The 27987-nt window shown below is 42.7% G+C and overlaps 2 protein-coding genes and 1 long non-coding RNA gene across 5 annotated transcripts in view; 2 read left to right on the top strand and 1 right to left on the bottom strand.

Moving 5' to 3' along the window:
• The window catches only part of RNF13 (ring finger protein 13), a 102813-nt gene extending 94090 nt beyond the window's left edge, over positions 1–8723 (top strand). For both annotated transcript variants that reach the window (XM_089509059.1, XM_089509060.1), the window contains exons 9-10: positions 5193–5273; positions 7266–8723. In XM_089509059.1, coding sequence (XP_089365185.1) covers positions 5193–5273; positions 7266–7642 — 458 coding nt within the window. In that variant the 3' untranslated portion in view covers positions 7643–8723. The remainder of the gene's footprint in view (positions 1–5192; positions 5274–7265) is intronic.
• On the bottom strand, positions 188–25004 carry LOC149318127 (profilin-2). Of its 2 annotated transcripts, none has more exons than XM_089509062.1 (3): positions 24504–25004; positions 21700–21892; positions 188–747 (listed from the first exon to the last, which is right to left on the bottom strand). In XM_089509062.1, the coding sequence occupies exons 1-3, from the start codon at positions 25002–25004 to the stop codon at positions 683–685; spliced, it is 759 nt and encodes a 252-aa protein (XP_089365188.1). In that variant the 3' UTR covers positions 188–682. The 2 variants fall into 2 exon arrangements, with proteins under 2 accessions (XP_089365188.1, XP_089365187.1); XM_089509061.1 differs by lacking the exon at positions 188–747 and adding an exon at positions 18830–20425.
• Positions 24519–27987, top strand: part of LOC149318126 (uncharacterized) — a 20283-nt gene continuing 16814 nt past the window's right edge. The window contains exon 1 of the long non-coding RNA XR_016279991.1: positions 24519–24605. This is a non-coding gene — a long non-coding RNA (uncharacterized LOC149318126). The remainder of the gene's footprint in view (positions 24606–27987) is intronic.

Below are 27987 nucleotides of genomic sequence, written 5' to 3'. Positions count from 1 at the left end.
AGTAGTTTTCTTTTGTGGGTGTTTGAAAGTAAGTCTCTGGTGCCCTATTATTCCATAGCCATAGCCTATTGGCTTTGCATCTGGCAGTAATAAACAGATCATAAACAGCAATGGTTGAAACTCAAGCATTTTCCTTAGACTTGCAGATGCCGAATAGAAAATCTCTTATTTTATTTGAGAATATAGTGGTATTACAATATTTATCTGATGGAGTCCTGGTAGATAATATTACACTTTATCTTTTATGTTAAATAACGATGCTGGTGAGTACAGTTCACTCCATCTTTGTGGCAGTTATATATAAGATATCAACAAGAAAGAGCAGTGACATGGATAGCATTTGCATTATTATTAAGTAATGTAAGTACAGTTCTGCTATTTACTAGGTATTTATAAATTAACTTATTCTTTCAAATGGGATTGTTCCTGATCTAATTACTGTGCTTTATTAGCCCATCTGTCTGGCTGCACAGTGTAGTATAGCTCCTCAAATGGCTCACCAATGGAGTTGTAATTTTATTTCAACAGTATCATTGTTATCTGAGGCACTTCTGTTCTCTAGACGATTGACAGGACAGATAAATTTTGCTAAAATAACTGACATTCAACATTGCTATAGCAAGTCTTCTCCCCAGGCCTCCTGCAGCCCTCCACATTGCCTGGAGGTTAGTTTGAGGGTTTCTCAGATTTTATGGGTATACAGGTAGCTGTGGTGGAAAGAGGTTCTGCTCCCAAAAGATGTTGCACCTGCAGAAAAATATATCCCCCCCCCCCAATATGGATTAGAGTTTAGTCAAAGTAACCCTGCTTGATAACCAAAGCAGAATAGCAGTTGATTACCCCTTTTCCAAATTCTGAAATATGTCAAAATCCAGAATTGTCCACATGGGTAGCTGAGAGTTACACCTTTGCTCTCTGATGGTTCAATTTACACACACATTGTACCCATGAAAAAACATGTACCAAATTATTAAAAAATATTGTGCATAAAATAATCTTCAGGCTATGTGTATAAGGTATATACAAAACATAAATGAATTTTATGTTTACACTTGGGTCCCATCAACAAGATATGTATATGTATATTTCATTTTGTTGTCATTATCCACCCTTGAGTCAAACTTGACCTGTGGCGACCCTGTAGATGAGACATCTCCAAAATTACCTGTCGTCCACTGCTCTGCTCAGGTCCTGCAAATGCATACCCATGATCTCTTTTATACAGTCCATCTATCTAGTATGCAGCCTTCCTCCCTTTCTGCTTTCCTCCACTTTTCCTAGCATTATTGTTTTCTCCAATGAGTCATGCCTTCTTATGAGGCGGCCAAAATATGACAGCTTTAGACCCAGTACATACCTCCTTGAAAGTCCGGGCTGCAGGCATCCGGTTTTCCTCCGCAGGGATGCCGCAGCAGCCAAACTGCGCAGCGTCCCTCCAGACCAAAAAGAACCTGGAAAACCCGAGTTTTTTTGGTGTGCACGGACACCGTCATCAGTATGCCATTGGCGCGCTGTGACACATCCATGACAGAAGAGTGGCGCCCGGAAGTGCAGACACTGCACAGTGCTTGCATCATGAATGTACATGCCGTATATGTATAAAGATAGCACCATCCATACGTGCTAGGGTTCTGGAGCATGTGGGTGGTGCACACTTCAGAACCCTAGAATTGGCCCCAGGCTGCTTCAAACCAGCGGTCTGTACTGGGTCCTTAGTCTAGTAGTCTTGGATCCACTTATCTCATATGCAAATACTCCAAAATCAGAAGAACTCTGAAATTCAAAACATATCTGGCCCCAAGCATTTCAGAAAAGGAAAGGGCATCCTGCATCAAATTAATTACAGTAACTAAAGGGCTCAACAGACCACCCATAATTGGCGGCCTGCAGCTGCCCTGATCTCTGCTTTCCACAGCACAAAAAGGAGCTTTTTTGTGTTTCTTTGGCAATGCATCATGTAGAGGAGCACCATGAAGCTGTACGCTGTGTGCTGTGGTGCACAGCATCACGCCAGTCTATACAGCCCCTAACTTTACATAGTAATTTCTATAATCTCCTGTACAAACCTGTCTATTTCGTTTTAAAGCATTGGATGCCACAATCCAAATATGGAATGGGGGGGGGGGGGGCAGTGGTAGTTACAACTGTGGTATACGCCTGACTCTGGTGCAGTGAGCTGAAATTCATTGAAACATATGTGCAGTGTTTGATTTATTAGGATTGGATCTAGACTTAGGCTGCATCTATTCATTAATTTATTATTTGTTCCATTTTTATGCCACCTTTCTCCCCAAAAGGGACTGAAGTTGGTTCACAAGATAAAACACTTTAAAAACTTTACAACATAAATTTAAAAACAATTAAAATAATCCAGTTAAAACAGTACAAAATTAAAATAAAAAACATGCAAAAGTTAAAAACATAACTAAAGCACATACCCCATATAAAAGCCCCCCTTTCATGTTTTAAAAAGCCTGCCAGTGAAAGGAAAGCAGGGAGGGATCCAGCTTAGCCTCCCATGTTCCAGAAGGTGGGAGGAGCCACCAAGAAGGTTATGTCTCATGTCCTCATCAAGCAAGCCTGCAGTGGTGGTAGAACTAAGAAAAAGCCTTCCCCCCAAAAATCTTAGTGTTCTGGCAGATTCATATTAAGAGATGCAGCTCTTCAAATCATCTTTGAATTGTGCCTGGAAATGAACCAGTAGCCAATGAAGCTCTTTCAACAAGGGAGTTACGTGTTCCCTATAACTGGCTGTGGTCAGCATTCTGGCTGTGGCGTTTTGAACCCGCTGAAGTTTCCAAACGGTTTCCAAGAGCAGTCCCACATAGAGTGCATTGCAGTAATCCAAACAGGATGTAATCAAGGCACGTATCACCATAGCCAGATTTGACATCTCAAGGAATGGGCGCAGCAGCTGGCACACTAGTTAAAACTGTGTAAACACACTCCTGGCCACTGCTGAAACCTGGGCATCCAAGTTCGGAAAGACACCCAAACTGCAAGTCTGAGATTTCAGGGGGACTGTAACCCCATCCAGCACAGGCAAAGTCCCTATTCCCTGATCTGCCTTACGACTGACAAGGAGCACCTATGCAATCAAATGGAAAGGAGAGATAGAGTCGTATGTCATCTGCAACTGGTGACACCATGCCCCAAAGCTCTGGATGACCTCTCCCAGCATTTTCATTTAAATGTTAAATAATGTGGGGGACAAAACGGAGCCCTGTGAGACTCCACGGGCCAGCAGCCAAGGAGTCGAACAGGTGTCTCCCAACACTAGGTTCTGAATTCGTCCATCTAAGAAAGGCTGGACCCACTGCATAAAAGTGCCCCAAAGTCCCATCCCAGAGAGGCAACTCAGAAGGATACCATGGTCGATGGTACCGAAAGGTGCCGAGAGGTGCAGCAGTCTCCTGACCATCTTAATCGACCCCACCCCACCCCTGCAGAGGGTCTTGAGTCCAAGTAAATCTAAACCCTACCAGGTAGTGATCAGTCATGACAAGGGACTTACAGAGAGCTCCTCCACACTTAGATTACTGTCATCTTGCCCTAAACAGAAAAAGAGGTCCAGAGTGTGTCCTGCAACATGGGTGGCACCAGATATTATTTGGGACAGACCTATGGTTGTCACAGCGGATATGAAGTGCTGGGCTGCTATGCAGTCTCTGCATAGATGTTGAAGTCCCCCAGTACAACAAGCCAAGGGAACTGTCAACACCACTTCCAAGACCAATTGAGTCAGCTCAGGGAGGGAGGCTGTTGAGCAGCCAGGTGGGTGATACACCAAGAAGATACCTATTCTGTCCTGGCCACCCACCTTCAAAAAAGCACACACATACCCTGTAGTCTGTGGGACAAGGCACCTGGTAAGGGAGATTGAATCCTGATAGACCACTGCCACTCCACTTCCCTGCTCCCCAGGCCTTGCCTGCTGCTGTACAGAGAACCCAGGTGGACAAAGCTGGGAGAGATTCTATACTGCAAAATTAATGCAGTTTGCACCGCCTTAACTGTCATGGCTCAGTGCTGTGGAATTCTGAGATGTGTAGTTTTGTGAGATATTTAGGCTTTTCTGTCAGAGATCTCTGGTGCCACAACAAACTACAAATCCGAGGATCCCATAGAATGATGGTTAAAGCAGTGTCAAACTGCACTAATTTTGCAGCCCAAGTCCATACTTACAGGAGACTCATTTAATTGATGAAATCAATCTCTTAAAATGTCAAAGTGTGTACATAAATTGTCATCAATATTTTCATTCTCATATTCCCAATTTTTATAAACTTCAGTATCTTTGGATTCAGTCCATTGTCTATTAATATAAAATGCAGTTTGCCTTCCATGGATAGAAAGGCTGTGTTCACAGATGGTGTCTTCACCCAGTTTGCAGTTATCCTGTCACCACCCCTGCCTTCACACTGTAGCTTAATTCCAGAGGACTGGAAGTATTGGTGGGTGGAGGCAAGTCTGCTTCCCCAGTCAACTGTGTGTAAAGCTTGATCTAAAGCCAATGCCATGTTTTAATACACTTCTTGCTGTCACTATAAAATTACAGTGGACCCTTGGTATCCATTGGGGTTTGGTTGCAGGACTCCCCATGAATACTAAACCCTGTGCTGCTCAAGTCCCATTATATACAGTGGCATAGTAAAATGGTATCCCTTATATAAAATGGTAATATCAAGGTTTGTTTTGGGGGATTCATACATTTTTTGAATATTTTCAACTTATGGATGGTTGAATCTGTGTATATGAAGAGCCAACTATATTAACAACAAATGGTTAAGATGGTTCTATATTACCTTGCCTGTTAACTTTGCCATGTCTTCAGTTTTCTCAACAGTAGAAGTGGGGAACATGTAGTGCTCCAGATGTTCTTGGGGTTGCAGTTCATGAAATGAACCTGCATTTAGTATCATTTGCAAATATATTTTAAATATTCCAGTTATGCACCTGTGATAATAACTTTGGGGGGGGGCACTATTAATATCTTGAATGTATGGAAGAAAACATAAGACATAGCATGAAAAGCAAAAAACAAATGATAGTACATCATTTAAATTGGCTTAGATACCAAAACAGCTTAAGAGCATCCACCCTCTCCCCCCCCCCCTTTGCAATGCCCTTATTCCATCTCACACTGTAGCTTTTACTTTGGTAATCCAACTTTTATTCAAAAATTCTTCTAGGGGATGAGTATGATGTTTGTGCCATTTGTCTGGATGAATATGAAGATGGGGACAAGCTCAGAATCCTTCCGTGTTCTCATGGTAAGTAACTGTACTTTTAGTGCTAAAATGCACCTGTGAGATTGTATTCTTAAATTTCCTTGCTACTAAATTCAGCTTTTGTTATTGGTATAAAATATATTATGAGGTAACTAATGTATCATGAGATCTTGCACAGTATAATCTCTGGCAACAAATAAACCTTTCAAATGAGCAGGTGCTAGTTTCATGGGACTTGTATCACTGCTGAATGCAAAGTCAGGCCATGCATGTACTGACTACTTTCCTGTATCAAATCACTTGTCAGTGGAACATAAGATATAGTAGTGGCTATCATTAGTAATGGTTGAATAGAACTTCCATCATCAGAAGCAGTATTCATTTTGCTACCAGTTATCAGTTTACAAAGACAACACCAAGACCTGTTTGTGCTGTGGTAAGCACAGACCAAGGGTGAACAACTTGTGGCATCTCAGATGTTGGATTTAAACTGCCATCATGCCTCACTATAGCTGGCTAGGGCTGCTGGGAGCTATAGTCCAGTATCAGGTGGGTTACATGTCATTACTGGTAGCAGGATGGCTGGGCTAGATAGTCTTTGGTCTGATGCAACAAGGGAACTTGTTATGCTTCCAAAAAAGCTAGGCCAGTGGTCTTCAAATGTGGGTCGGGACCCCCCCCCCCCCCGGGCGGGGGCAAGGCCCTGGTGGTTCCTCCTCTTTCCAAACTTTTTTTTTTTTTTTGGTGTGATATATTCACACATGCATTGAGTTAAATATCGAATTTACGTAAATAAAATAATTTGTTCTAATTTGAATAGTTCCTTCTAAAATGTTAAAATATGAATACTGTATTTGCCACTCTGTGTGAATGAATGTGTGAATGAAAATATGTGCAAATGAAAATATGCACACTAAATAAACAAAAATATTTTTATTCATATACTACAGTACATTGGTGTGTGTGTGTGTGTGCAATATTCACATGTAGGTGGGTCCGAAAGGGAGGTCTGAAGGGTAAAAGGTTTGAATCTCACTGTGCTAGGCATCTCTGTGCAAAGAGTCTTGTGTGCAGTATAGTAGAGACACATCCAAATACATGATTTTCTTCCTGCTTGTGGTAATCTGGAAAGGTGTGTCCTGTATCTGGTTTAAGGTAATCCACATTATGTTAATGCTTTGATTGCAGCTGCAAACAGGTGTTGCTTGTAATGAAGTTGCTCTCGGTGATCGATTCAGCTACTTTTTAGAAACTTTCAATAAGGAAGTAAATATATTTCCAATCTCCAGTCAAGTGAATGTATCAAAGCAATTCAAGGTCCTTGACTACTTTAGCATTTGGCACCTCTGAAGTGATGCATGAATATTCCAGTGGCTGCTATTCTGCTCTTGAGAGTAATGCTTAAGTAAATACCTGCTGGGGTTTTTAAAAATCTAATACTACAAATATTTATGATGTGAAAGAAAATTTGTTTCATCATTTGGCTCTCTCAAATGATACACGAGTTAGCGTTTCAATTACTGCTATTTTGTTCTTGAGAATAATGTTTAAGAAAGTAGCTGTTTGTTATTGTTTTTAAAAATTCTACTACAAATAATATTTATGATTTGAAGAAAAAATTGCCTTCACTGAACAACCTGCTAAAGTACTGATAAGTTTATTTGCAGGTGTTGTCTGCTATTTTTATGCATATACACTCGTCCCCCGGGTTACGAAATTAATTCGTTCCGGCGCCATTTTCGTAACCCGGGGGACTTTCGTTAGCCGAATCCCCATAGGCGCTAATGGGGAAAAGCCGCGGCTCCGCCGCGGCTCCATTTAAAATAGCGCCGGCTTTTTTTCGCAACCCGGGTAAACCTTCGTAACCCGGAAATAATTAATTAAAGTTTTTTTTTTCGTATCCCGGGATTTTCGTATCGCGGCGCGTTCGTATCCCGGGGTACCAGTGTACATTAAAAACATCCCTCTCCCAACACCTGCATCCTCCCTTCCCGGTCTGCTTGCATTGAAGTAATTCTTTGCTTTTTTGAACAGCATACCACTGCAAATGTGTGGATCCCTGGCTGACAAAAACCAAGAAAACATGTCCGGTCTGTAAACAGAAAGTGGTTCCTTCACAGGGCGATTCAGATTCTGAAACAGACAGTAGCCAGGAAGAGAACGAAGTCTCTGAGAACACCCCTTTGCTTAGGCCACTCGCTTCTGTTAGCACCCAGTCATTTGGAGCACTGTCAGAGTCTTATTCCCATCCAAACATGACAGAGTCTTCAGACTATGAAGAGGATGATGATGATGATGACAACGAAGACATTGACAGTAGTGATGCAGAAAATGGAGTGACTGAAGAGAGTGTAGTTGTCCAATTACAGCCCAATGATGGACCGGATTACAGAGTGGCAAATACTGTTTGAACTTTGGAATGAGTCATGTGACATGAACTCCCTGGCCAGAGAGCTCCACTCTTATGTACATGTACATAAGGGGAAGTGCAATGTGACTCTCCTGTTGCTTCAGCACAAGCAGCTGCTCATATAGTGTTCTGTATAGTTTACTCTCATTGCAGGTTTCCATTGTTGTTGTTGTTCATTCTGTTTTTTGCAGGCAAACATTTTAACTGGACTCCACAATGATAATAAAATATGTAACAAGGGGTAGCCCCATCACTAGAGATAATGCACCCAGAGATGCTCCTTGAGCATCTTGTAAAAATGGAGTTTAGCAAAATAATTAAATATTTGTTCCTGCTTACACTGTGTAGGTAGGCAGAGGTTATATTGACAAAATTATTTATTAATATGTATGGTAAGTACTACCCTACAGACACAGTCAAAAGTATTGGTGTGTAATTGTGAGGGCTTTTGCTGGAACAGCAGATACCATTGAAAGAATAAGGTAGGCCTGTTTAATACTCATTTGTCAAGAGCATCTCCAGCAGAAGAGGCAAAGAGGAGCTTTGATCTCTGTAGAGAAGCAATTTGTCTACCTTTTCCCTTATGTATTGTGCTTGCAGGAACAGGTAGATGACATTCTGACATCATTTAGGCTTAAACATCTTGCGAGGAAAATAATCAGGATAACAATGTATTCACTGAAACATTTTCCTAATAGTAATTCACCGTATTTATTGAAAGGATGGGGACCAATGCAGAAAGGCATCATCAAGCCACATCACATGTAGAAACACTGACTTTTGTGTATGCTGTTGATTCACAAAGAAGATAATACCTCTAAACAGAGCATTTGAAGGTGCATTATTCTGCTATAACTATGCACATAGAGAAATCAAACTAAGTATTGGAATTGAAAATGAAAGCTTATAAATATCTTAACAGGATTCTACTTACAGTATATCATGGACAAGCTAAATTATATACAGTTGTAACTATGTAGAAAGTAACCACACTTCTGTATAATCAAACTGCAGAAATGTTTTTATATGGCCTTGTACAGGAAAGTTTGAAAGAATGTTAATAAACATGTTTTCCACTTTAATAGCAATTTTATTACTACATGTGAAAAAAAATGCACAATCATGTTAAATTAAAAAAAACTGATTCAACTTATTAAAGGTAGCAGCCCATTTCATGATCACCCAGCTTTAAAAGGCTACTTTCTGAAGTACCATTCACAGAATGATGCAGCTATCATGGCCAGTGACCTGGCTAGAGGTTATTGGGATTTTTAATCAAAAAAGTAACTTATCTATGCTCTCCTTGATCCTGACCTTTCAGCAGTATTTCAACAGGACAAAAGGAAACAAAAGACGCTATGAGAATGCTTCCCCACCATTAACTGACATGTAGGCAGAAGTACTCCAAAATAGGTTTTCTCAAGTTCCAGTTGACTGATACTTTGATGTCTTTCTCCACAGTTTGTTTATGCATACATTCTACATTCAGTTTTTATATACTGTTTTATAAATACAATACTCAATTAAGAGAACACTGAGGATATTACCACTAAAAAAGTAAGTCTGAAATATACTTGTAGTTAAGATAAGTTGTATTCCTATCTACATTCATAAGTTACATGATAATATTATTTGGCATTTGTGAATTCCAGAATGCTAAAAAAAGGAAGCCTATTCTTTTAAATTTATTAGATCTCTTCCTTTTTCTCGCTCACATTTTATATATGTGATATATTTTGTACATGAAAATTCTATAGCAACAGTTGTTTAATAATAATTCCATAGTGGACAATTTAGCAGTTTATTTTTTAAAGAACAATAGTTCTGTTTATATGAAGAACAGCCAACGCTGACGTAGAGATGATCAAATTCTTCCCTCTAAGCTGCTGGCCTTTCTACAGTCTAGGGGCTTGAATGTCTGAGCCTCACCCAGCCCTTCCCAAAGCAGTGGGCCCATACAGACAGGCCAAAATAAAGCTCCTTCGGGTCACTTTGGAAGTATGCTGTTTAAATGATGCATGCGTCCTAAGAGGCCAGAAGCCATGCTAAAGCCACACTACAGTCCTAAGGATTGGACCACACCTTTGGTACAGCTTCTGGCCTCTTAGGACGCATCCATCCTTTAAACAGCATACTTCCAAAGAGACCCAAAGCAGCTTTATTTTGGCCTATCTGTATGGGCCCATTGGTAGGTAGCTTTTCACCTAACCAACAATATCTCTCCCAAATAAATCAGTTGCTAAATCATTAATAAACCGCAGTGTATAAAACTGAGGAAGTGTACGTATTGGACAGTTGTTCCATTTGCTTTGGCACTGAAATCACATTCCATGAAAACACAATCAGATAGCAAATCGTCAAGCTTGAGAAGCCCTTTTTTATGTGAAACGGTAATGATATGTTGAGGGTTTAACTAAGCATGCTCCTTTTGCCACTAAAAGAACCTGTTGAAAATTCTACATAACATGTCAGATGATACCACAAAAAGGTGAAGAACAGAAGTATCAAGACATTTTAACACCTAGCTGTTATTTTGTCAATTAGTGAATTATAAAGAAAGTTTGATAGTGTGACAATAAGAGAAGGGGGGAATTGAATGACCATTTTCCCTGAAGAGGTTGTCTGTATTGTTCATACAGCATGAGAAGATACAAAGGATTGGAAGAAATTCGGGTAAAGATGATAGCAATGTGTTTCAAGTAACAACCTTATCTGTAACATTGTTGTTTTTTTTTAAATAACAGTGTTACCAATGCCAGTGCTTACTCATTGGTCCCAAAATACAGGTATACTTTAGTTACTGAAGTAGATGCATTCCTGGTACCAGACGCAGAAATAACAGGGAAAGAATAGAGATCAGTTCCTATGCAAAGTATGTACATGTGAAATGACACACCGAATCAGGTAATCCTTACATAAACAAAATTGAACTTTCTAGACACTCCTTCAAAACCACTTCCAAAATGCTTGCAAGGATTATTTTTTATTTTCACCAGTGTCCCCTTTTCTTGTAAGTTCCATTCTTTCTCAGCTCAAGCTTTATTGCAGTTTACTGCAAATATGCTGCTACAATTCAGCACTATTTTTTTACTTCCTTCACCAATGCCTTCCTTCCAATAATGCCAATGAAGCTTTAAAATTCCAGCTAGACCAAGGACAAGATGGAAATTGGGGCATAAAAAGCTTGTGAACAGCCTTGTTATTGAATTATGCCCATATAATTACTATTTGGGGGATTTCAAAATGTAAGCGTGTTTTTAAAAAGGTTTCAAGAAACACATTAAGTAAAATGTATTATTGACTATAAATTAATACTATTTTTTAAAAATATATATAGAAATAAATTATTTTAAGCGATGTTCCAAGCCCTGACCAAGATTCAAACTTTTTAAAATTTATTATCTTGCCTTTCTGATAATATATATACAGAGAGAGAGAGAGAGAGTACATCCCAATTAAAAGATGTTCTGCAATGGACAGATAACAATCAAAGGCTTGAGTAAATAAGGAGGCCTTTGCCTGCCAGTGAAAATAAAGCCAAGGGAGGGCCAACCTAGCCTCTACTGTAGAAGGGAATTCCATAGCCTGGGGACAGCCACTGAGAAGACTTTCTCCTATCATCACCAACTGTATCATTAGTGGTGAAACTTAGTGAGAGCCCTGCCCTGGGGATCTTAAAACTTGGTCAGATTCTTTTATCAAGAGGTAGTCTTTCAGCTAGGCTGGATCTAAGCCATATAAGACTTTATACATCATAACCAACACTTTGAATTATGTGCAGAAGCAAACTATTGGCCAATGAAGATGTTTCAGCAGGGAGCTTGATGTTGTATGCTTTCGAGTCATTTCTGACTTACGGTGACCCTAAGGCAAATCTGTAATGAGATTTTCTTGCAGAATTTGTTCAAAATCACACACTTAGTGTGATTTTCCTAAGGTCACTTAGGTTTCCATGGCTGAGCGAGGATTTGAAGCCTGATCTCCCAGTGTCCTATTCCAATGCTGAAACCACTATACTATGTTGGATTATTACATTTTCCCTATAGTCCTTGTGAGCAGTCTGGCGATAGTGGTTTGGACTTAATGCAGTGTGTTACAGTAATTAAAATGAGATGTGGATGGCAATGGCAAATCCCTTTTGAAAAAACTTTACTAGAAAACCACATGATAACTTTAGGACCACCATAAATCAGAAACAACTTGAAGGCATACAACAACTACAAATAGATAGACATCTCCAGGAACTAGTCTGGCTAGTGCACTAGCTTTAACTTTGTAAACACACTTCTGGACACAGCTGAGACCTGGACCTCCAAACTCAGGGCTAAGCCCAAGGTACAAACTTGAAATTTTAGGAGTGTAATCCCATCTGTCATTGGCTTTTATGCTTTTTGACTGACTTGTCTGTCTTGTCTGGATTAACCTCCAATATTCCCTGCACAGCAGATAGTGGTTTAGCGCAAAGACAGCTTTCTTGGAATCAGACAGAAAGAGGGTTGGGAGTTATTATCAAACTGGTGACACCCAAGCTTGAAAGTCTTTTATTTTATTTTTTAAAGAATGCATATCTAAATGTCAGAACAGCAGTACTGTAATTCCATACAGTTCTAAACACTGACGTAAGACATGGCATCTTAACTAAAACTACCTTATGTTAAGATAGCTCACATTTAAACAGGAGTACTGGGTGCTGTAAGCTTTATTTCAGAGGCAAAACCACCTCTTGAGTATTCCTCGCCTAAGAAAATCCTATGGAACTAATGAGGTCACTATGACCTGACAAGTGTCTTGACGGCAGACACACATGCAGTTGTGACCTTCCTGATGCTTTTGGACAGCAACTCCCATCTGCCTTAGCCAACATAGTGATGTGGGCTAGAGTTCAACACCACTTGGGAGGTTTACAAATGCCTACCTGTATTCTAAAATAAAGACATGGGAGATGATAGCAAATTGTACAAAGGTATTTGTACAGTATGATGGAATAAAATCATTAGAAGTGAACAACTTTCAGATTACAAGGGATGTAAGGAACAAGCTAGGTGAAAGTGTATTGTTTTATACTGAGAGAAAAGGATGGAATAACAGCATACATATAAGGCACACTTAACTTCAGTTTATTAAAATAGAAGTAAATACATCCTGTAGGATCTACAGAGCAGAAACCTGCCATGCCAACATGATAAAAAGAGAAGCATCTATTTTCCTGCAAGGGAGAAGGACATCTTCTGAAGGTCCTCCATTCCCCACAGAGAATTAATGACTCACTGGTACAGACTTGTTGCTGGTGAGTGACAGAAAACAAGAAAAACAGTATATTAAAGATTACAGCTACAGTTAGTAGAAGACTTTAAGAAATGGTAATCTCAGTATTGTTGTTGCAGCAATACCATGAGTAACTGTGAAAGCAAGTTCTTAATGCCTGTTCATACAAATGGTCAACTTCCTCATACTTCTGAATACATATTGTGCTTACAGTTGCTATATGACCAGGACTCAATTGTGAAGTTTTGCCTGATTTTGCCATATTCTATGAGCCCTCCTCCCTCCCTTTGTGTATATTAAAAATGGGAAATCTCATAGAGCAGGTTTTCACACCACAGAAGTCTGCACCAGGACAAGAAAGAGAAAGCCCCAGTTCTGCTAGTGTTAAATATTGAAGTACTTAGTGCAATTCTGTGTATATGCACATAATTCAGTCCTCCTAAGTTCAACAGGTCTTTAGTTTTTGTGGGTTTTTCAGGCTATGTAGCTATGTTCTAGCAGTTTAGTCCTGATGTTTCCCCAGCATCTGTGGCTAGAACATGGCCACATAGACCAAAAAACCCACAAAAACCTATGGATGCTGGCCATGAAAGCCTTCGACTCAACAGGTCTTATTTCCAAATAAATAGGTACACTGCTATAGCCTGGGCGGGCACACAGTCACTCTTGCTGAAACCCGTTGAGCTTGCACATCAAGTTTGAGACCACCTGCTTCTAGTTTCAGCAGTTGTGTGTCTTCAAGTTGTTTCTGACTTATGATGACCCTAAGGTGAACCTATTGCTGGGTTTTTTTGGCAAGATTTATTCAGAATGGGTTTTGCCTCCCTCTGAGGCTGAAAGAGTGTGACTTGCCTGGGTTCCCATGGCTAAGGAAAGATTCAAAGCCTGGTCACCAGAGTCAAAATACACTGTTTGACCTATTGCCTGAATGTGCAGCTCCCCCCACATTTCAATCAAGACTGGTAATCAAAGTTAATAAAAATCAATAGTATATTTATAAATATCAGACTTAAATCTAATTTCAGATCTTTCTTAAAACTGTAAGAAACCTTGGTTAAAGGTATTATAGATACAAATTGTTAATATTATTATTAACCTTTATTTATAAAAGCGCTGTAAATTTACACTTACAAATTACACTTTCTAATTAAATTCTATGAATGACAATAGTTATGGAAGTCTGCAGTTGATATATAAAAAATGAACTTCTCAGCAGCTTGCATCTGCAAAGATACAAAAGATTAATGAAAATTTTGTATAAAATATACCACTTTAGAACTATTTTAAAAAATGTAGACAGGCTTGTTACAGATACCAGCCATTATTGTTCACCATAAGAACAAACAGCCAGTGTGAAAAACACCTAGTGGATGTTATAATGTAGTGGCTAGAATCTGTGCCATGTATGTGTGGGGAACCTAATTTAGTCCAGTTCCAGGCAAGCATATACAGAGCCTTAGCTGAACAGACAATGACCCCTTCCCCTTCCCCTGGTATTCACTTTCGGCGCTGAGCAGATCCTATTTATGCATATATACACCAACCCTCCACAAGTGTCAAGGAAAACTTTTTAGAAGTCTCAGTGCAGCATGGAAGGAGATGTATTGTCTGATTACTGGTTGGGAAAAAAGGACTAGGAGAAAGCTGGCAGACCAAATGGGTAGCTCCCACAGGAAGTAGGGTACCCCTACCGGACCTATCAGCTGGCAAAACTTAATAGGTCAGCACATCAATACTGATATTGACAAAAACTGGACAAGGATTTAAGTTCTGTTCCTTCTAAGATCAAACCTTCAACTAAGAGGAAAGGAACCTCTTATTCTTCAATACTTCAAAGCTACTGATGGATAAAACAAACCCATGTTCATGTATGTTTGTTTTTCTATTTGGAAGATGTTGTTCAAGTTAAATTTCATATACAGTGTGGAACGGATTGTTAAATGTCCTTTATTTAAGTTATCATCTCTTGAAAAAACAGGCAGATTTCAAACAAGAATAGCAACGGCTCATTTTTATTCCTGTGATGAAGAGTTGGCTGACTGGAGAGCCTCCCAACTAGTAGTGGAAAGGTCTGCTGATACAGTTGCTCTGTGGGCAGTTAAGAGCTAAGAAATGTATTGAAAGGCAGATACATAGCTAATCAGAGGGGAAACAGAAAGGAAAAACTGGTGATAAAAATCATGTTAAAAAGACATCCCCCACCTTATACCTTGGCTATTACAAACCCAGCAGGGCTTTTTCTCTATGGCTCTCCCAGTTCCAACCACAGTAGGACTGCTCTGCATGTTAACTGAAAAGGTGCCCTGATTAGAGACACAAATGCAGATGCACATAAACATGAGGCAAGCAGTATTTTGAGAAATCCTCCTGCTGTCTCCCCCATTTCTCACTCTGGAGGGAATACCTGTTACAACACATGTGTACATCAAAAGAAAAGGTGGGTGGGTGGGTGTTTTTGGCTATACATTATTTACAAGCAAGTTTAATCAGTTAAGTGCCAACCAAATAAATTCTTCACACTCACACAAGACACCAGTTCATATGGACATTTCCAAGGATATTCAACTGTGCAAACCTTTTTGGACCAGCCTTTCCATGTATTATAAAGCAGTTCCAGACCATAGGCATGTTTTGCTAAGCTGATTAAGTCACCATGGATAAAATACAACCATAAGCAATTATGCAGGAGAGTGAGATGAAAAGAGAAGGCTATGGTACCAAGACTTATAATTTAGCACTTGCTGATAGTAAATTGCCTTCAGGTGCTCCTCTGTCCTGAGAAAAAGCCTCAGCTACAATTTCTGAGTGTTGCATTGCATTAATGCAGCATTGTACCATAATAAATTAAGTTAAAGGTAGTGCCTTGACATGAATGTCTAGTCGTAACTGATTGTAGGGGGCCTATGCTCACCTCTGTTACTAAGTCAGCATGACTGCACCAAACACTGTTACCTTCCCACTGAAGTGGTACCTATCTATCTACTTACATTTGTATGCTTTCGAGCTGCTAGACTGGCAGAAGCTGGGACTAGTTCACCCCTACATGCAGCACTCAGGCCTCAAACTGCCAACTTTTCGATTTTCAGTCATCAGAATTGGCATCTTAATTGCTAAGCCACCCCACTACATCCCTAATAAATTAATGTACCACTCTTTTGTTCCCTTCCAAATACGATCTACTGGCTCTTGGTCGGTAAGGGAGAAGGCTCTTCAGAAGTAGATTTCACAAGTATTTTGTGCTGAAAAGGAAAGCAAGTTTAAACATGTTTTGTCTAGTCACAGCTAGAAAGAATGTTAAATCTATAATTTTACCCTTCTATAAAAGAATTCAATAAAGGCATTACTTTCCTAGACAGCTGTTTCAAGAAACACTGTTGCCTACAACAGCAGTTCTTAACCCGTGGTCCACAGACCCCAGGGAGGGCTGTGATATCCTCATAGTGGGTTCGCAAAGGCTTGAAGAAAGGTGCGGACTGGTGGCACTGCTGCCAAAAATTGGAACACACAGTGGGTGCAGAGGGGCTCCTGGCTCAAGTAGTATGGAGTGGACAGTGGAGAAACAATGGCGGGATACCGACCGCCGCTTTGCGACGGTCTCCCGCCGGCGCCATTTGCTCCACGCAGGAGCTGCAGCAGCCAAACCGCGCGGCTCCCGCGCAGAGCAAAAAAGAAGCTCCATTTCGGAGCTTCTTTTCACGGCGCCTTTATGACGTCGCGAGGCGCCGCTGGCGCATTTGCGATGTCATAGGCGCCGCGACACGTCTGGACGCTATGCGTCCAGTACGTAAACATGGCGGCCCCCATGTGGAAGGGGCGCCGCCATGTTGTACATATTCTATACGTACTAGGGTTAGGGGGGTGCGGAAGCACCGCCCCTTCCTAACCCTAGTACGTATAGAATACGTACTATATGGCGGTTTGTATCCCGCCTATGAATCTCATCATGTAGTACAAAATAGTGGCTTGTGATGGGGTTGTTCACAAACTTTCAAGTGTGAGGAATGGGGAGGTGGGAATAGAGGGAAGGGAGTGACTGTTTCTCCTCCCTTCTGTCTTGTTCTAATTGCATGTGAGGTGCTAGCCATGGCAGATGTGGCAGCAAAAATGCTAGGGGTGTGTGTGAAAGAGAGAGAGAACTATTTGTTCAGAAACCGGATAGAGGGAAGGGTGAGAGCAAGCAAGAAGGAGAGGGGGGAGTGTATGCTTTAGGTGACAGGAGGGAGGTAGAGATGTTTGTCTGGTCCACACATACACTCTTCATGGTGCCTCCCCCAATAGTGAAGCCCAAGAGGTTATGCCTTTGCCTGACAAAGCTGCCACCACTGCCATAGTAGAAACTTGAGGGCTGCAGAGACTGGAAACATGAGGTGAACCTTGTAAGTCCCTATTAAAAATGGTGAAGGCCAGAAGCAGAGGTGGCAACAAGCCCACTTCTGCTTTGTGAAGGAACTCCACCATTTTGAAGGCAGATGCAAGAGGCTGGTGTGTTCCACTTTCCTTCAGTGAAGGCTGTCCTCCTCTCCCCTATTTAATCCTCACTGTATCAGGCACTTTGTTGTTCACTTCCTCATTTATGAGGGGTTTCCAACTGCAGTGCTACCACCCTGGTACTTTGGGGGGGGGGGGGGAACAATGGCCACGGCGCTCTCAACCTGCTCTAAGTAAGAAGGAACTGCAAATCCCCTCTCCATCCACCCGAAAAAGCCAAGCAAATAAATGTTTACCTACTGTTGGACATGCAGTGGAGGGGTGAAAAGGGGTTAGGCAAAGACCATGAGGAGGAAGCGGGCTGAACAGGTGAGCGACAATGGTGAGACCATATGACAGAAGCCAAGGCAAAGGCCTGCATGTTGCTGTTCAGTCTGCTCCAGCTGCAAACTGGTGGAACCAAAGTCTTTCCCCACATCTTCTGAGGAATGGTTTAATGGATGGCACAGCAGTGGCAACCCCTGCAAAAACTAAGTGAAATATAGCACCAGGCTTCTCGTTAATTAGTTAAAAGTTACAAGTAATATTAGTCCATGGTTCAGTATTCAAGTATTACTTTAAATCTTGGTGGTCTGTGGCAACAAAAGATATTTAAAGAAGGTCCCTGGTAAAGAAAAGGTTAAGAACACTGGATTTTATTGATTTTTATTTATTTATTTTGTATAATATTAACAGTATATTCAGAGTACTGTCCCTGATATGCAGAATTTAAGTCTTAAGAATATCTCACATGTTATTAACATTAAGTGAAATACTTTCACTTCCCATGTGCTAGTCTTTATACCTTTGAACCCTATAAAGAGCCACACTCAATTTCCCCCTCAGAGTACCTCTCCTAATTCAATTAACTGCTATGAAGTATTACAAGCCATGGCCCAAGTAAACAAAGTTACTATATCTATTACTATCACAGTCAAGTCACCACACAGTACTATAAGTCTTGATACAAAAAAGGGGGGTGAGGGAGGGAGGGAGGACAATGATACACATAATACAATAACACATATTTCATTTGGTTGGAATAGATTTATTTCATCTGTCTGTAAACAAGGTGTTTAATAGTTATGGCATTTTTTGAAATGCATATTGAATCAGATGAGTTAGACTGTATCCCGGATGTAACAAAGTGCAGGGAAATAAATGGACAAATCAGCAACAAGAATTTGTTTTAAGTCTGTACATTATCCACAAGGCCCGAACAATAGAAGCAAATACTAGTGTCCCTAAAGTAGTGCCATTCAGAAGAAGCCATTCTTGTCAGTTAAAATCCATCTCACAATAGCAACAGTTCCATTTTTTTAAACATTAGTATGGCACAGAATACACATTAAAATTTTATCACAAGACAGCCAACTCAGTTATTCCAACCAAGACCATCTCCCATTTTCTGTTTTGTATACAGAGTTCTGCAGTTCTCTTTTAAAATGGACATACAAGTTAGTACCGTGCTCAAACTGACAGTTTGGTTACATGTGTTTCAAATGACTAGTGCACAAGGCAGTTTACTCCACAATTTCTGCAGCAACGGCATGACAGGCCAAATGAAGATTAGCTCTGAAATGGTATTTATTTAGACTGTTTTATCTTTCAACTACCAACCTTCAAAATATACACTGATATCAAAGCAGCATGTCTTATTTCCCAATTAATGATTTGACAGACCAACAATCAGTCTAGGCTATCTGTATAACTGAAGGTGGTAGTTTGTCAATAGTGACACTGTAGTTTCATGTAAAACCCAAGCTGCAAATCAAAATTGGTCCTATGAAAAAAATGAAACCGGACACACTCCAGATGGTTACACTGGGTTATCTGAAGTCCATGGTGGCAGCCTTTTTACAGTTCAACTACAGAACAGGAGCTGGCAAAAAAAGTAATGTGCCTGAGCTATTGCGGTGATGGAATGTCCCTGGGGAGTCATTCAAGATGATGGTGGTGGTGGTGGTAAGGTGAGGGGGAAAGTGCATCGGCACCTTTTTATAGTTTTGCAGTTACCCTTTTAAAAGCAGGATGTGCTTCAGACACCATGAAGAGTTTTGCAAGTCTACACAGAAGAGCAACAACAAAACTAGAGCAACACTTTTAACAGCTTTCAAGCGGCAAATTGGTTAAACAAACCAGGCACTGTATTTAAAAAATTTATATATAGATAGAAGATGGAAGCAAAAAAAAGTGTGTGTGAGAGAATGGATGAAATGAGGATAAGGGGGAGGAGAGTAGATATGCATGCACATTTTCCCTCCCAACCATGCTCTACAAAAGGAAGACTAATGAGCTGTGTTAATGCTCAAAGTGCTGAAGAGACATTGATCAATCTGGATTGTACAATCGGCACCTTGTTTAATTTAATTTAAATTGGTTAAGTTCTCAATGTCACATTAATTGCTAAGACAAAGCAAAGCCCAGACCTGGCATGATTCTTCCCCAAGGCTTCAGAGTATCATGCATATCATCTTTGTGTTGCAATAGATGGTGCCAGATACAGAATATGGACACAACAGTGATTAATATGAAAACAAAAGGGTAACTGGAGCCATGACAGCAGGGAAAAGATGTGTAAATAAACCGCCATCTATAGGGTGATATTACTGTGAACACAGGAGGTGGTAATGAAGACATTTGCTATGGGGAGAGGCTGCTTAGATATCAGACCTCCTCAGGTATAAAGCCAGTTCATTAGCTTTCTTGTTGAGTGTCCCTCCACGGGCACCTTCCCTTTCCCATGACCATAACCAATGCTGGAGTACACAAGGAAACAAGGATGAACAGAATTAAAGAAAGAATAACACCTTTCCCCACCAACAGAGGGATACAAAGGAGACACAGGTTCATACCCCATCACCCTGCATTGCTAATAAAGTTTCCACAATGTAGCTTGCTGCCAGGAAAGTTTAATAGCAATTTTCCCTAATACTTAACAGTCTGCCTAGCAACTAAAACCCAGAGTCTCTCAAGTATTTTGCCATTGAGTATGCCTTCTTATTCAATCCGCCTCCATGGACCCCTTCTTTGCCCATTACAAAGACCAAGACTGAAAGAGAAAAGAAAAGAAGTTTTACAAAGGAGTGTGTTAGACATGGAACTATTCCAGGTTTTAATCAAGCAGTCCAGTAAGCAAATTCAAATACTGCATATTTGAACAGTTATTTGTATAGCATTACTGCTTTGCTTTGAACATCATTTTTTAAATATAGAATCTTCTACTGAAAAAGCATTTGGCAGAGAGATGCTAGTTTAACATAACAATTAAAAAATTGAAAATGAAGCTCATGGGGCATATTACGAGGCAGGAAACTTAGGCTACATCTTATTGCAAGGTAAATACAACTCAAATGGCAGTGCGTGTTACAATACAGAATTTACAGTTAGAATATCAGGAATGAATGTTTCAGTGGCTTGTCAGTCTGTCATTGTTCACAGTAAAAAATAAAACCACATGTATTTATGCCAGAACAGCAGTCCTGGATAACTTAGGCAATAAGTTTATCTGCCAGCAGGTGTCACTAAAATGTATCCTTGCTCTGTGATTAAGACCATCTTATTTTCTCAGCGTATGTTAGCATCCATTTGTAGATGCATCCACTTTTAATATCAGTTAAACTCTTAAAGGATTTGCTTCAGAGCTGCCTGCAATTAGTTAGTTGAGGCTGAAAGACAGGCTTTTTATCTGAAGAATATACCATAAAATGTGTTATTTTTCTTATAAAAATGTATATTTCCAAATGCACCAGGCTTGGAAACTAAGAACAACTTAGAAACCAATGGGTGTTCCAACTATATGGGATGACACTACTAGTGAGCCTTCTTTCCTTAAAACATCACCCATCATACATTCCTGACTGATGTTAGATAGGAAATAGGAAACAGTGTTTAGACTGGCATCCTGAAGTACAAAGCTAAAAAACAGCACATATTTGGCATTCAGAAAGTGATGAGAGGCACTGAAATAATCCCCAAGCTAAGCAGAAATTATCTATGTATTATTTAGCTAAGCAACCCTGATATTTCAATTGATAATATGCTCTAATGCCACATACTTTTGCTGTAGCTATGCTTCAAAATTAAAAGATATAGCCTGCACTTGTTCTGTCTGAAGCAAAATTAATTTCACTTGCCAAATCTCTTACATCCTGGGTGGCTTACCTTAAGACTGTGGTCTTCCTCTCCATAAACTAAACAGCCAATATAATTTTGTAGAGACAGATCTTATTAGGGAGATCAACTGAGACCATTTAAAGCCTGTGTGTTTTGTACTATTTAAATGTAAGAAACCCAGATCAAGTACTTGCAGAAATTCCATCTTACCTCGACCAGCTCTGCCTACAGCGACATTATATGTTGGCTCGCCTCCTTGGCTCTTTGTCCTGATGTCCATTGTACAGTCACCATCCACATAGAGGCTATCTCTGATCACAGAGCACTTCTTTGCACCAAGAGTTAGACCGTTGGTGAAGAAACCCTCGCGGTCTTTTCCTACAATCATATCTATTTCTAGAGGCTGTCAAAAAGAGAAGTCCAGAGAGTTTTAGCTGAAGTCCTTACAGCAGGCTTCTGAAGATTCTAGATACATTGACTATAATGTAGCAGCACAAAGTGGACTGCCATCAAACAGGAAGAACGAATGTTATTTCAAAGGCTGGTCCTTTAAATATCTAGTGCTTATTATATAATTTTGAGTAAAGGAAGTTAGAATGATATCTAATTACAGCTTCAAAATAGTTTTTAACAGGTTCATATGAGCAGACACTGACTTTAAACGGCTCATACATTCAAGAAAATAAACCAAGTTCTATTAAGGCATCATGCTCTCCACAGAATCATTTCAATTAGCTACAGCTTTAACACTAAAGGCATTAGTGTGTATGTTTTCAGTGCACCATGGACACAAAATGTAGCCTCATATTCACAAGGCTGCGTCAAGGTTTCAAGGGTACTATTTGTATTGCTCTTTCCCACAGATTAGAAAGCAAAAGTGGGATACATGTGGCCACAAGACTCCATGTTTTGTGCCCTGCCCTTGGCAAATGAGCTTTTCTGGCAAAAAATAAAAAGGTTGAACTGCCTATCCACAAAAACAGCGATTTCCCCCCTCCCCCAGGTTTAACACTGAAAAAATCCCCACAAAAGCCTCTACCAATAAGATGATTTCCAGCTTTGCTTTCCAATTTTTGACATTTCTGGCCATCCACATAGCTTTGGGGGGGGGGGGTGTCGCAGGGGCAGAAAGCTGGCTTTTGGGCCTGCTAAAGTTTCCCACCTGGGTTACAACAGACACTCCAGCTGCTCCAAGGCTTTAAAGGGCAGAAAATGTACACTTTTGAGCCTGTACAGACAGGTCAAAATGAAGCTGCTTCAGGCCACTTTGGAGGTATGCTGTTTAAATGATGCATTTGTCCTAAGAGGCTGAAAGCCACTCCGAAGCCGTGCTCCAGTCCTAAAGACCGGAGCACAGCTTTGGTGCAGCTTTTGGCCTTTTAAGATGTGTCATTTAAACGGCATACCTCCAAAGTATGGCCCAAGCAGAAAACACACACTGAGAATTCAGGATAAGGAGCGTCCAAGAGCAGTAAGAAAGGCTGGCCTGGATGGCTAGGTTCTCGGGAAGCGGAGGGAGGGGGGCTGTAGTGTGATGAAGAGGCGTCTCCTTTCGGGAGAACTGCAGAGTCATAGCAGGGCCCCAGCCATTCATTCCCAAGCAAGAGCCAACACCAGAGCAGTCCAGGCTGGATCTGCAGAGAGGGAAAGGCGCTGCTTTTTTTAACCCGTGCCTCCTGGGCTGCATCCACACTGCCCTGGCTCTTGGCTGTGGAATTCTGGGAGTTGGAGTTTGTTGTGGGAACTCCCAGAATTCCACAGCCAAGAGCCAGAGAAAGAGTTAAAGCGGGGCGGATGCAGCCAAAGACAAGAAGAAAAGGGAGGGGTTTCCATAGGAATTTATGTAAGCCCAGTGCTGCATTTCAGCCCCGTCTTTCTATGGATGGCACCCTCCCTGATGGGGATTCCCCCGTCCTTCTAGATCTAAGAGGAGAGGCGGAAAGAAAAGGGAGAGGAGAGGGAACAGGGGTGGTTAATATCCCGGAGGAGAGAGAGAGAGAGAGAGAGAGGGAAGGAAGGAGGGGTTAAAAGGGGCACAGAGAGAGAGAGAGAGAGGGAAAAATCAGCGGCAGTGCGCCATCTTGGAGGCGGAAAAAAGCCACGGAAGGAAGGGATTCACAAAAGGCTCCTGCGCGATCTGCGTCGCCGAGGGAGAGGGAGCCCTGCGGGAGCCTCCCCTCCTCCGCCTCGCCTCCCTCCTTAGCGCCGGAGGGACGGCTCTTGCTTTAACCATTGAAGCCGCCCCACAAAATGGTCCCCGGAGGTCCCCGCCCCGAAGACCGAGCCCCTCGAAGCGAAGCCAGGGGCTACTGTCCAAGGCTGGCCGACTGCCTGGGGCTGTCTTCTTCCCAGCCATGTCTTTGCAGGGAGGAGGGAAGCCCCCGGGCCTCCCTTCCTAGGCTGGGGCTGCGGGGAAGGAGGGGGACTCTCCTGGCATTTCAGTCCCTCTTTAACCGGGGAAGAGAGGAAGAGGATGGTCAGGGGGCCAAGGAAGGAGAGGTCGGCCAGGGGATCGAGAAAGGAGCGGGAGAGGAGGAGGAGGCTGAGGGCGAAGCAGGGAAAGGAGGAAGAGGAGGAGGGGAGGCTGGTCAGGGAACGGGGGAAAGGAGGCTGGGGCTGTGGAGGGAAGCCAGTGCCCCAGAAGCACGTCTCTGCCGAGGAAGAGGAGGAGCAGCGTCCTTTGCAGCAGGGCGCTCCCTGCCTTTGAAAGAACCCCCCCCTCTCTCTCTCTCTCTCTGGAGGGCAGCCCCGGGTCCCCCTCCTCCTTCTCCCGGAGAGGCCACCGAGCGGAGAAGGAGGAGGGAAATCCCCCTCTGCCTCCTGCCTCCTCCTGGGCGAGAGATTAAGGCGCCTTCTCTGCGGCGCCCCCCGCGGCCTCCTCCTCCTCCCCTTTTAAGCCGCCGGCTGTCCTCCCCCGGCTTCGGCTTCGGCTTCTCCTCCCTCTCTCCCTCCCTCCCTCCCTCCTTCCAGACAAAGAGACCGACGCAGCCCTTCCCGGCTTCCCTCCTTCTCACCGTAATGCTCTGGAAGATGCCTCCGGCGGTGGCTGCCCAGACGTACTTGGCGTCGCAGTACCCGACAATGGCGGCCTCCTGGCAGCAGCCATCGCACATCAGGTTGTCCACGTAGCTCTGCCAGCCTGCCATCTTCGGCGGCGGAAGGCAAGGGAGAAGGAGGCAGAGAGAGAAGGAAGGAAGGAAGGAAGGAAGAAGGGGGCGGGGAAGGAAGGAGGAGAGGAAAGGCGAAGGAAGGAAGGAGGGAAGGAAGGAAGCCGGGAGGGAGGGGAGGAAGGAGGCGGACAGCGGCGGCTGAGGGAAGGAGGGGGCCGAGAGGGGGCCGGGGCCGCTGCTGAGGCGCCTGGAGGACAAGAAGAAGGCGGCGGCGGCGGCGATTATGGCGCGATGGCCGCCCGCCCGCTCGCTCGCTCGCTCGCTCGCTCGCCCGCTCCTTCCTTCCTTCCTTCCTTCCTTCAACGGCCGGCGAGGCTGAGGCGACCCTCGCGAGCCAACGCGCATGCGCGAAACACAGGAGAGAAAATGGGGGACGAAAAGGCGGTTGGTGCGGAGAAGAGGGAGGAGGAGGAGGAGGGAAAGGAGGAAGGAAGGAAGGGCGCGCGCGGGACGAAGGACAGCCCCCGACGCCCCTGAGAATCCCTCCGCCGACCGCCGCCGCTGTTTGTGGTTGACGTACAGTACTGACGTTGTGGGTGGCTTAGGCGGAGGGATACGGAGCGTGAAGAAAAGAGTGCGCGGGGAGGGAGGGAGGAGGGGGCGTTCTGAGGGTGACTTCTTCTGGGCGCCAGCTGGCGCCTCCCTCCCTCCCTCCTTCCTTCCTTTCTGCGGGTGAAGCTTCGTGGCAGCTGCTGCAGAGCAAGGGTATGTGGGGAAGGGGAAGGAGCCCTCCACTCCCCAAGCAGCCTTACCAAAACCTAGGGCACCTTGGGAGGCCCCAGGTGCCCTTCCACGGAGGACCCTGGCTGGCATGGCGGAGGGCTATCGTGGTGAAGGGTTGTAGGTAAGGTGTCCCTGGGTTCTCCGGGTGTTGCTCCCCTGTGCCTTGGCAAGCCCTCTCTGACTTATGGAGGAGGAGGTCTGCCATTATTGCCTGAGGCTGAGAGGGTGTGACTCCCCCAAGGTCGCCCAATGGGCTGCATTGGATGCACACAAGGTGCTTTCGCCTTGGCTGGTTTCCAGCGATGGGTTTCCCCATGGAATGGGGATTTATTTCTGAGGCTGAGAGGGTGTGACTCCCCCAAGGTCACTCACTGGTTTTGTGCGGGTTTTTCGGGCGATGTGGCCGTGTTCTTGAAGAGTTTATTCCTGACGCCTCGCCTGCGTCTCCAGAGAACCCAGGCCTTCCGACACTTGAACCACTATGCCACACTCTCTTGGTTTTACCTGGTTGTCATTAAAGGGATGGACTTTAAATGCTGCGCACGTTTTGTGTAAAGGAGTTCTCAATACTGTATGTATATATATATATATACACACTCATGTATAAGTCTACAAATTTTAGCCAAGCAGCTGACCCCTCAAAAACTGAGTCCACTTATCTATGGGTCAGCCTTCCTCATCCACGGATTCAAGCATCCACAGCTTGGACATACTCCAAAAAAGTATAAATCCCAAATAGCAAACCTTGATTTTTCCCTTTTATATAAGGGACACCATTTTGCGCTGCCATTATACTTAATGGGACATGAGCATCCACGGATTCTGTTATCCAGGGGGATCCTGGAACCGAACCCCAGCAGATAGCAAGGGCCCATTGTATTGAACTTTAACTGTTACTTACAAAGTAGCCATCCCCTGGTGAAAGTCAAGAGTGTAATCTGCCCTGGAGGCACTGACCCTTCCCTGTTGCCTTATCCCTCCAGCCTTTGCTGTGAGCACAAAGTTATGCCTGCTGGGATTTTTCTTTGGCATTGTTCCTTTTGCTTCATCCTTTAGTTCCTTTGTTATATGCCCCTAGGTTTTACCATGGGCCCTGAAACCTGCCCTCAACTTATACATGAGGTCGATTTGAGTATATACAGTACACCTTAAATTTCAATGTGTGATGTGTTTAACTTTTTAAAATTGTTTAATTTTGTAAAAAATAAACACACCCCTTTGTATTTGCATTTTTAATGCTTTGTGTTGTTTTTAACTTGTTGGTTGTTGTTGTGTGCCTTCAAGTTGTTTCTGACAGGGTGACCCCATTATGAGGTTTTCTTGGCATGTTCCTTCAGAGGGATGTTTGCCAAGGCCTGAGGCTGAGAGAGTGTGACCTGCCCAAGGTCACCCAGTAGAGTTCAATGGCAAAGCAGAGGTTCAAACCCTGGACTCCAGGCTCAAACCACAATGGCTCTGTTTTAAATTTTGTTAGCCACCTTGAGTCTCTATACCAGGAGAATGGTGGGATATCAATTAAAAACATCATTAACAACAATATATTTCCTTAGTTGTTCCTGTCTTCCGTTGCTTTCGGTTTAAAGGTGTCAGTTCTTTGCGTTGTGTTGTGGTTGTGCCCTTTTCCAGCGGCAAAGCAACAACCTTTATTTGCAGCTTTCCTCATACAATAATGAAGTTGCACCTGTTGATTTCTTTGCCTGTCAGTGAAGTTGCTCAAGCAGAGGACCTCTTAAGTCTTAACCCTGTTTCTAGCTATAGTAAAGATGTTGATTTAACATGATTTGTATGAAGGTTGAAAAACAGAGGATGTTTACCTGGGAGTAAATCTCCTTTGAATGCGGTCTTGCTTAAAGAATATCATATTGTGTAGGATGCTGCAGTAAGAATGCTTCTTCTTAGTTTTACCTGTGTAACAGATGTTTGTATTTGTTTTGTATATGCTGATCCTATAACCAAGCAGCATACTTACCTGGAAAGTAAACGATTTTGGCAGGAAATTACAGGGTTGGGCATGTAGGGCACTGGGTCAGGTATGTAGAAGAACCAGCGTGGTTTGAGCATTGGACTAGCACTTTGAGAAACCAGGAAACCCACAAGATGACCTTGGGCAGGTCACACTCTGGCAGCCTCAGCGGAAGGCAATAACCCTACTCTGCACAAACCTTGTCAAAAAGGATAGGGTTGCAATGTCAGAATTAACTTGAAGGCACACACCACCAACAACGTGGGGGACTGAATCAGTATCTTATGAGGTTCCAAGGAGGTCAGTCCGGAACTGTTTATAAATGAGAGCCACTAGCGTCTTCTTGGCTGAAGTCGCATATCCTGAGTGCACTATAACTTTGTAGGAAAATAGAAAAAAGGTAGCCTGTTTCATGATTCCTGAGTTTTATTTACTTTTGGAACTTCCTTACACAACTGAAAAGAGCTGTGTTAAAATAGAAGAAATATTTGGCTTGGGACATGCAGTTTTATTCATTCTCCTGCAAATAAAAGTTCTGAGAATCAATCAAGAATTCTAGTGGCTTGTAAAACTTGGTACACATGGTCTTTCATTATGTCAAGAAGATGATCCATTGAATTATCCTGCAGCCAAAAAGTGGAA

This window comes from Sceloporus occidentalis, unplaced genomic scaffold (assembly GCF_023333645.1).
Source record: "Sceloporus occidentalis isolate IW3139 unplaced genomic scaffold, rSceOcc1.0.p SCAF_2, whole genome shotgun sequence".
Lineage (NCBI taxonomy): Eukaryota > Metazoa > Chordata > Lepidosauria > Squamata > Phrynosomatidae > Sceloporus > Sceloporus occidentalis.
This window is presented reverse-complemented; position numbering and strand designations above follow the sequence as displayed.

Bases quoted from the DNA above. Each gene is read 5' to 3' on its own strand.
- LOC149318127 (XM_089509061.1), bottom strand. From the start codon at position 25,004: ATGCGCGTTGGCTCGCGAGGGTCGCCTCAGCCTCGCCGGCCGTTGAAG. The intron at 21,893-24,503 runs GTGAGAAGGAGG...TCTTTTTGACAG, and splicing joins GCATCTTCCAGAGCATTACG to CCTCTAGAAATAGATATGAT. The intron at 20,426-21,699 runs GTAAGATGGAAT...TTTCTCTTTCAG, and splicing joins TGTAGGCAGAGCTGGTCGAG to TCTTGGTCTTTGTAATGGGC.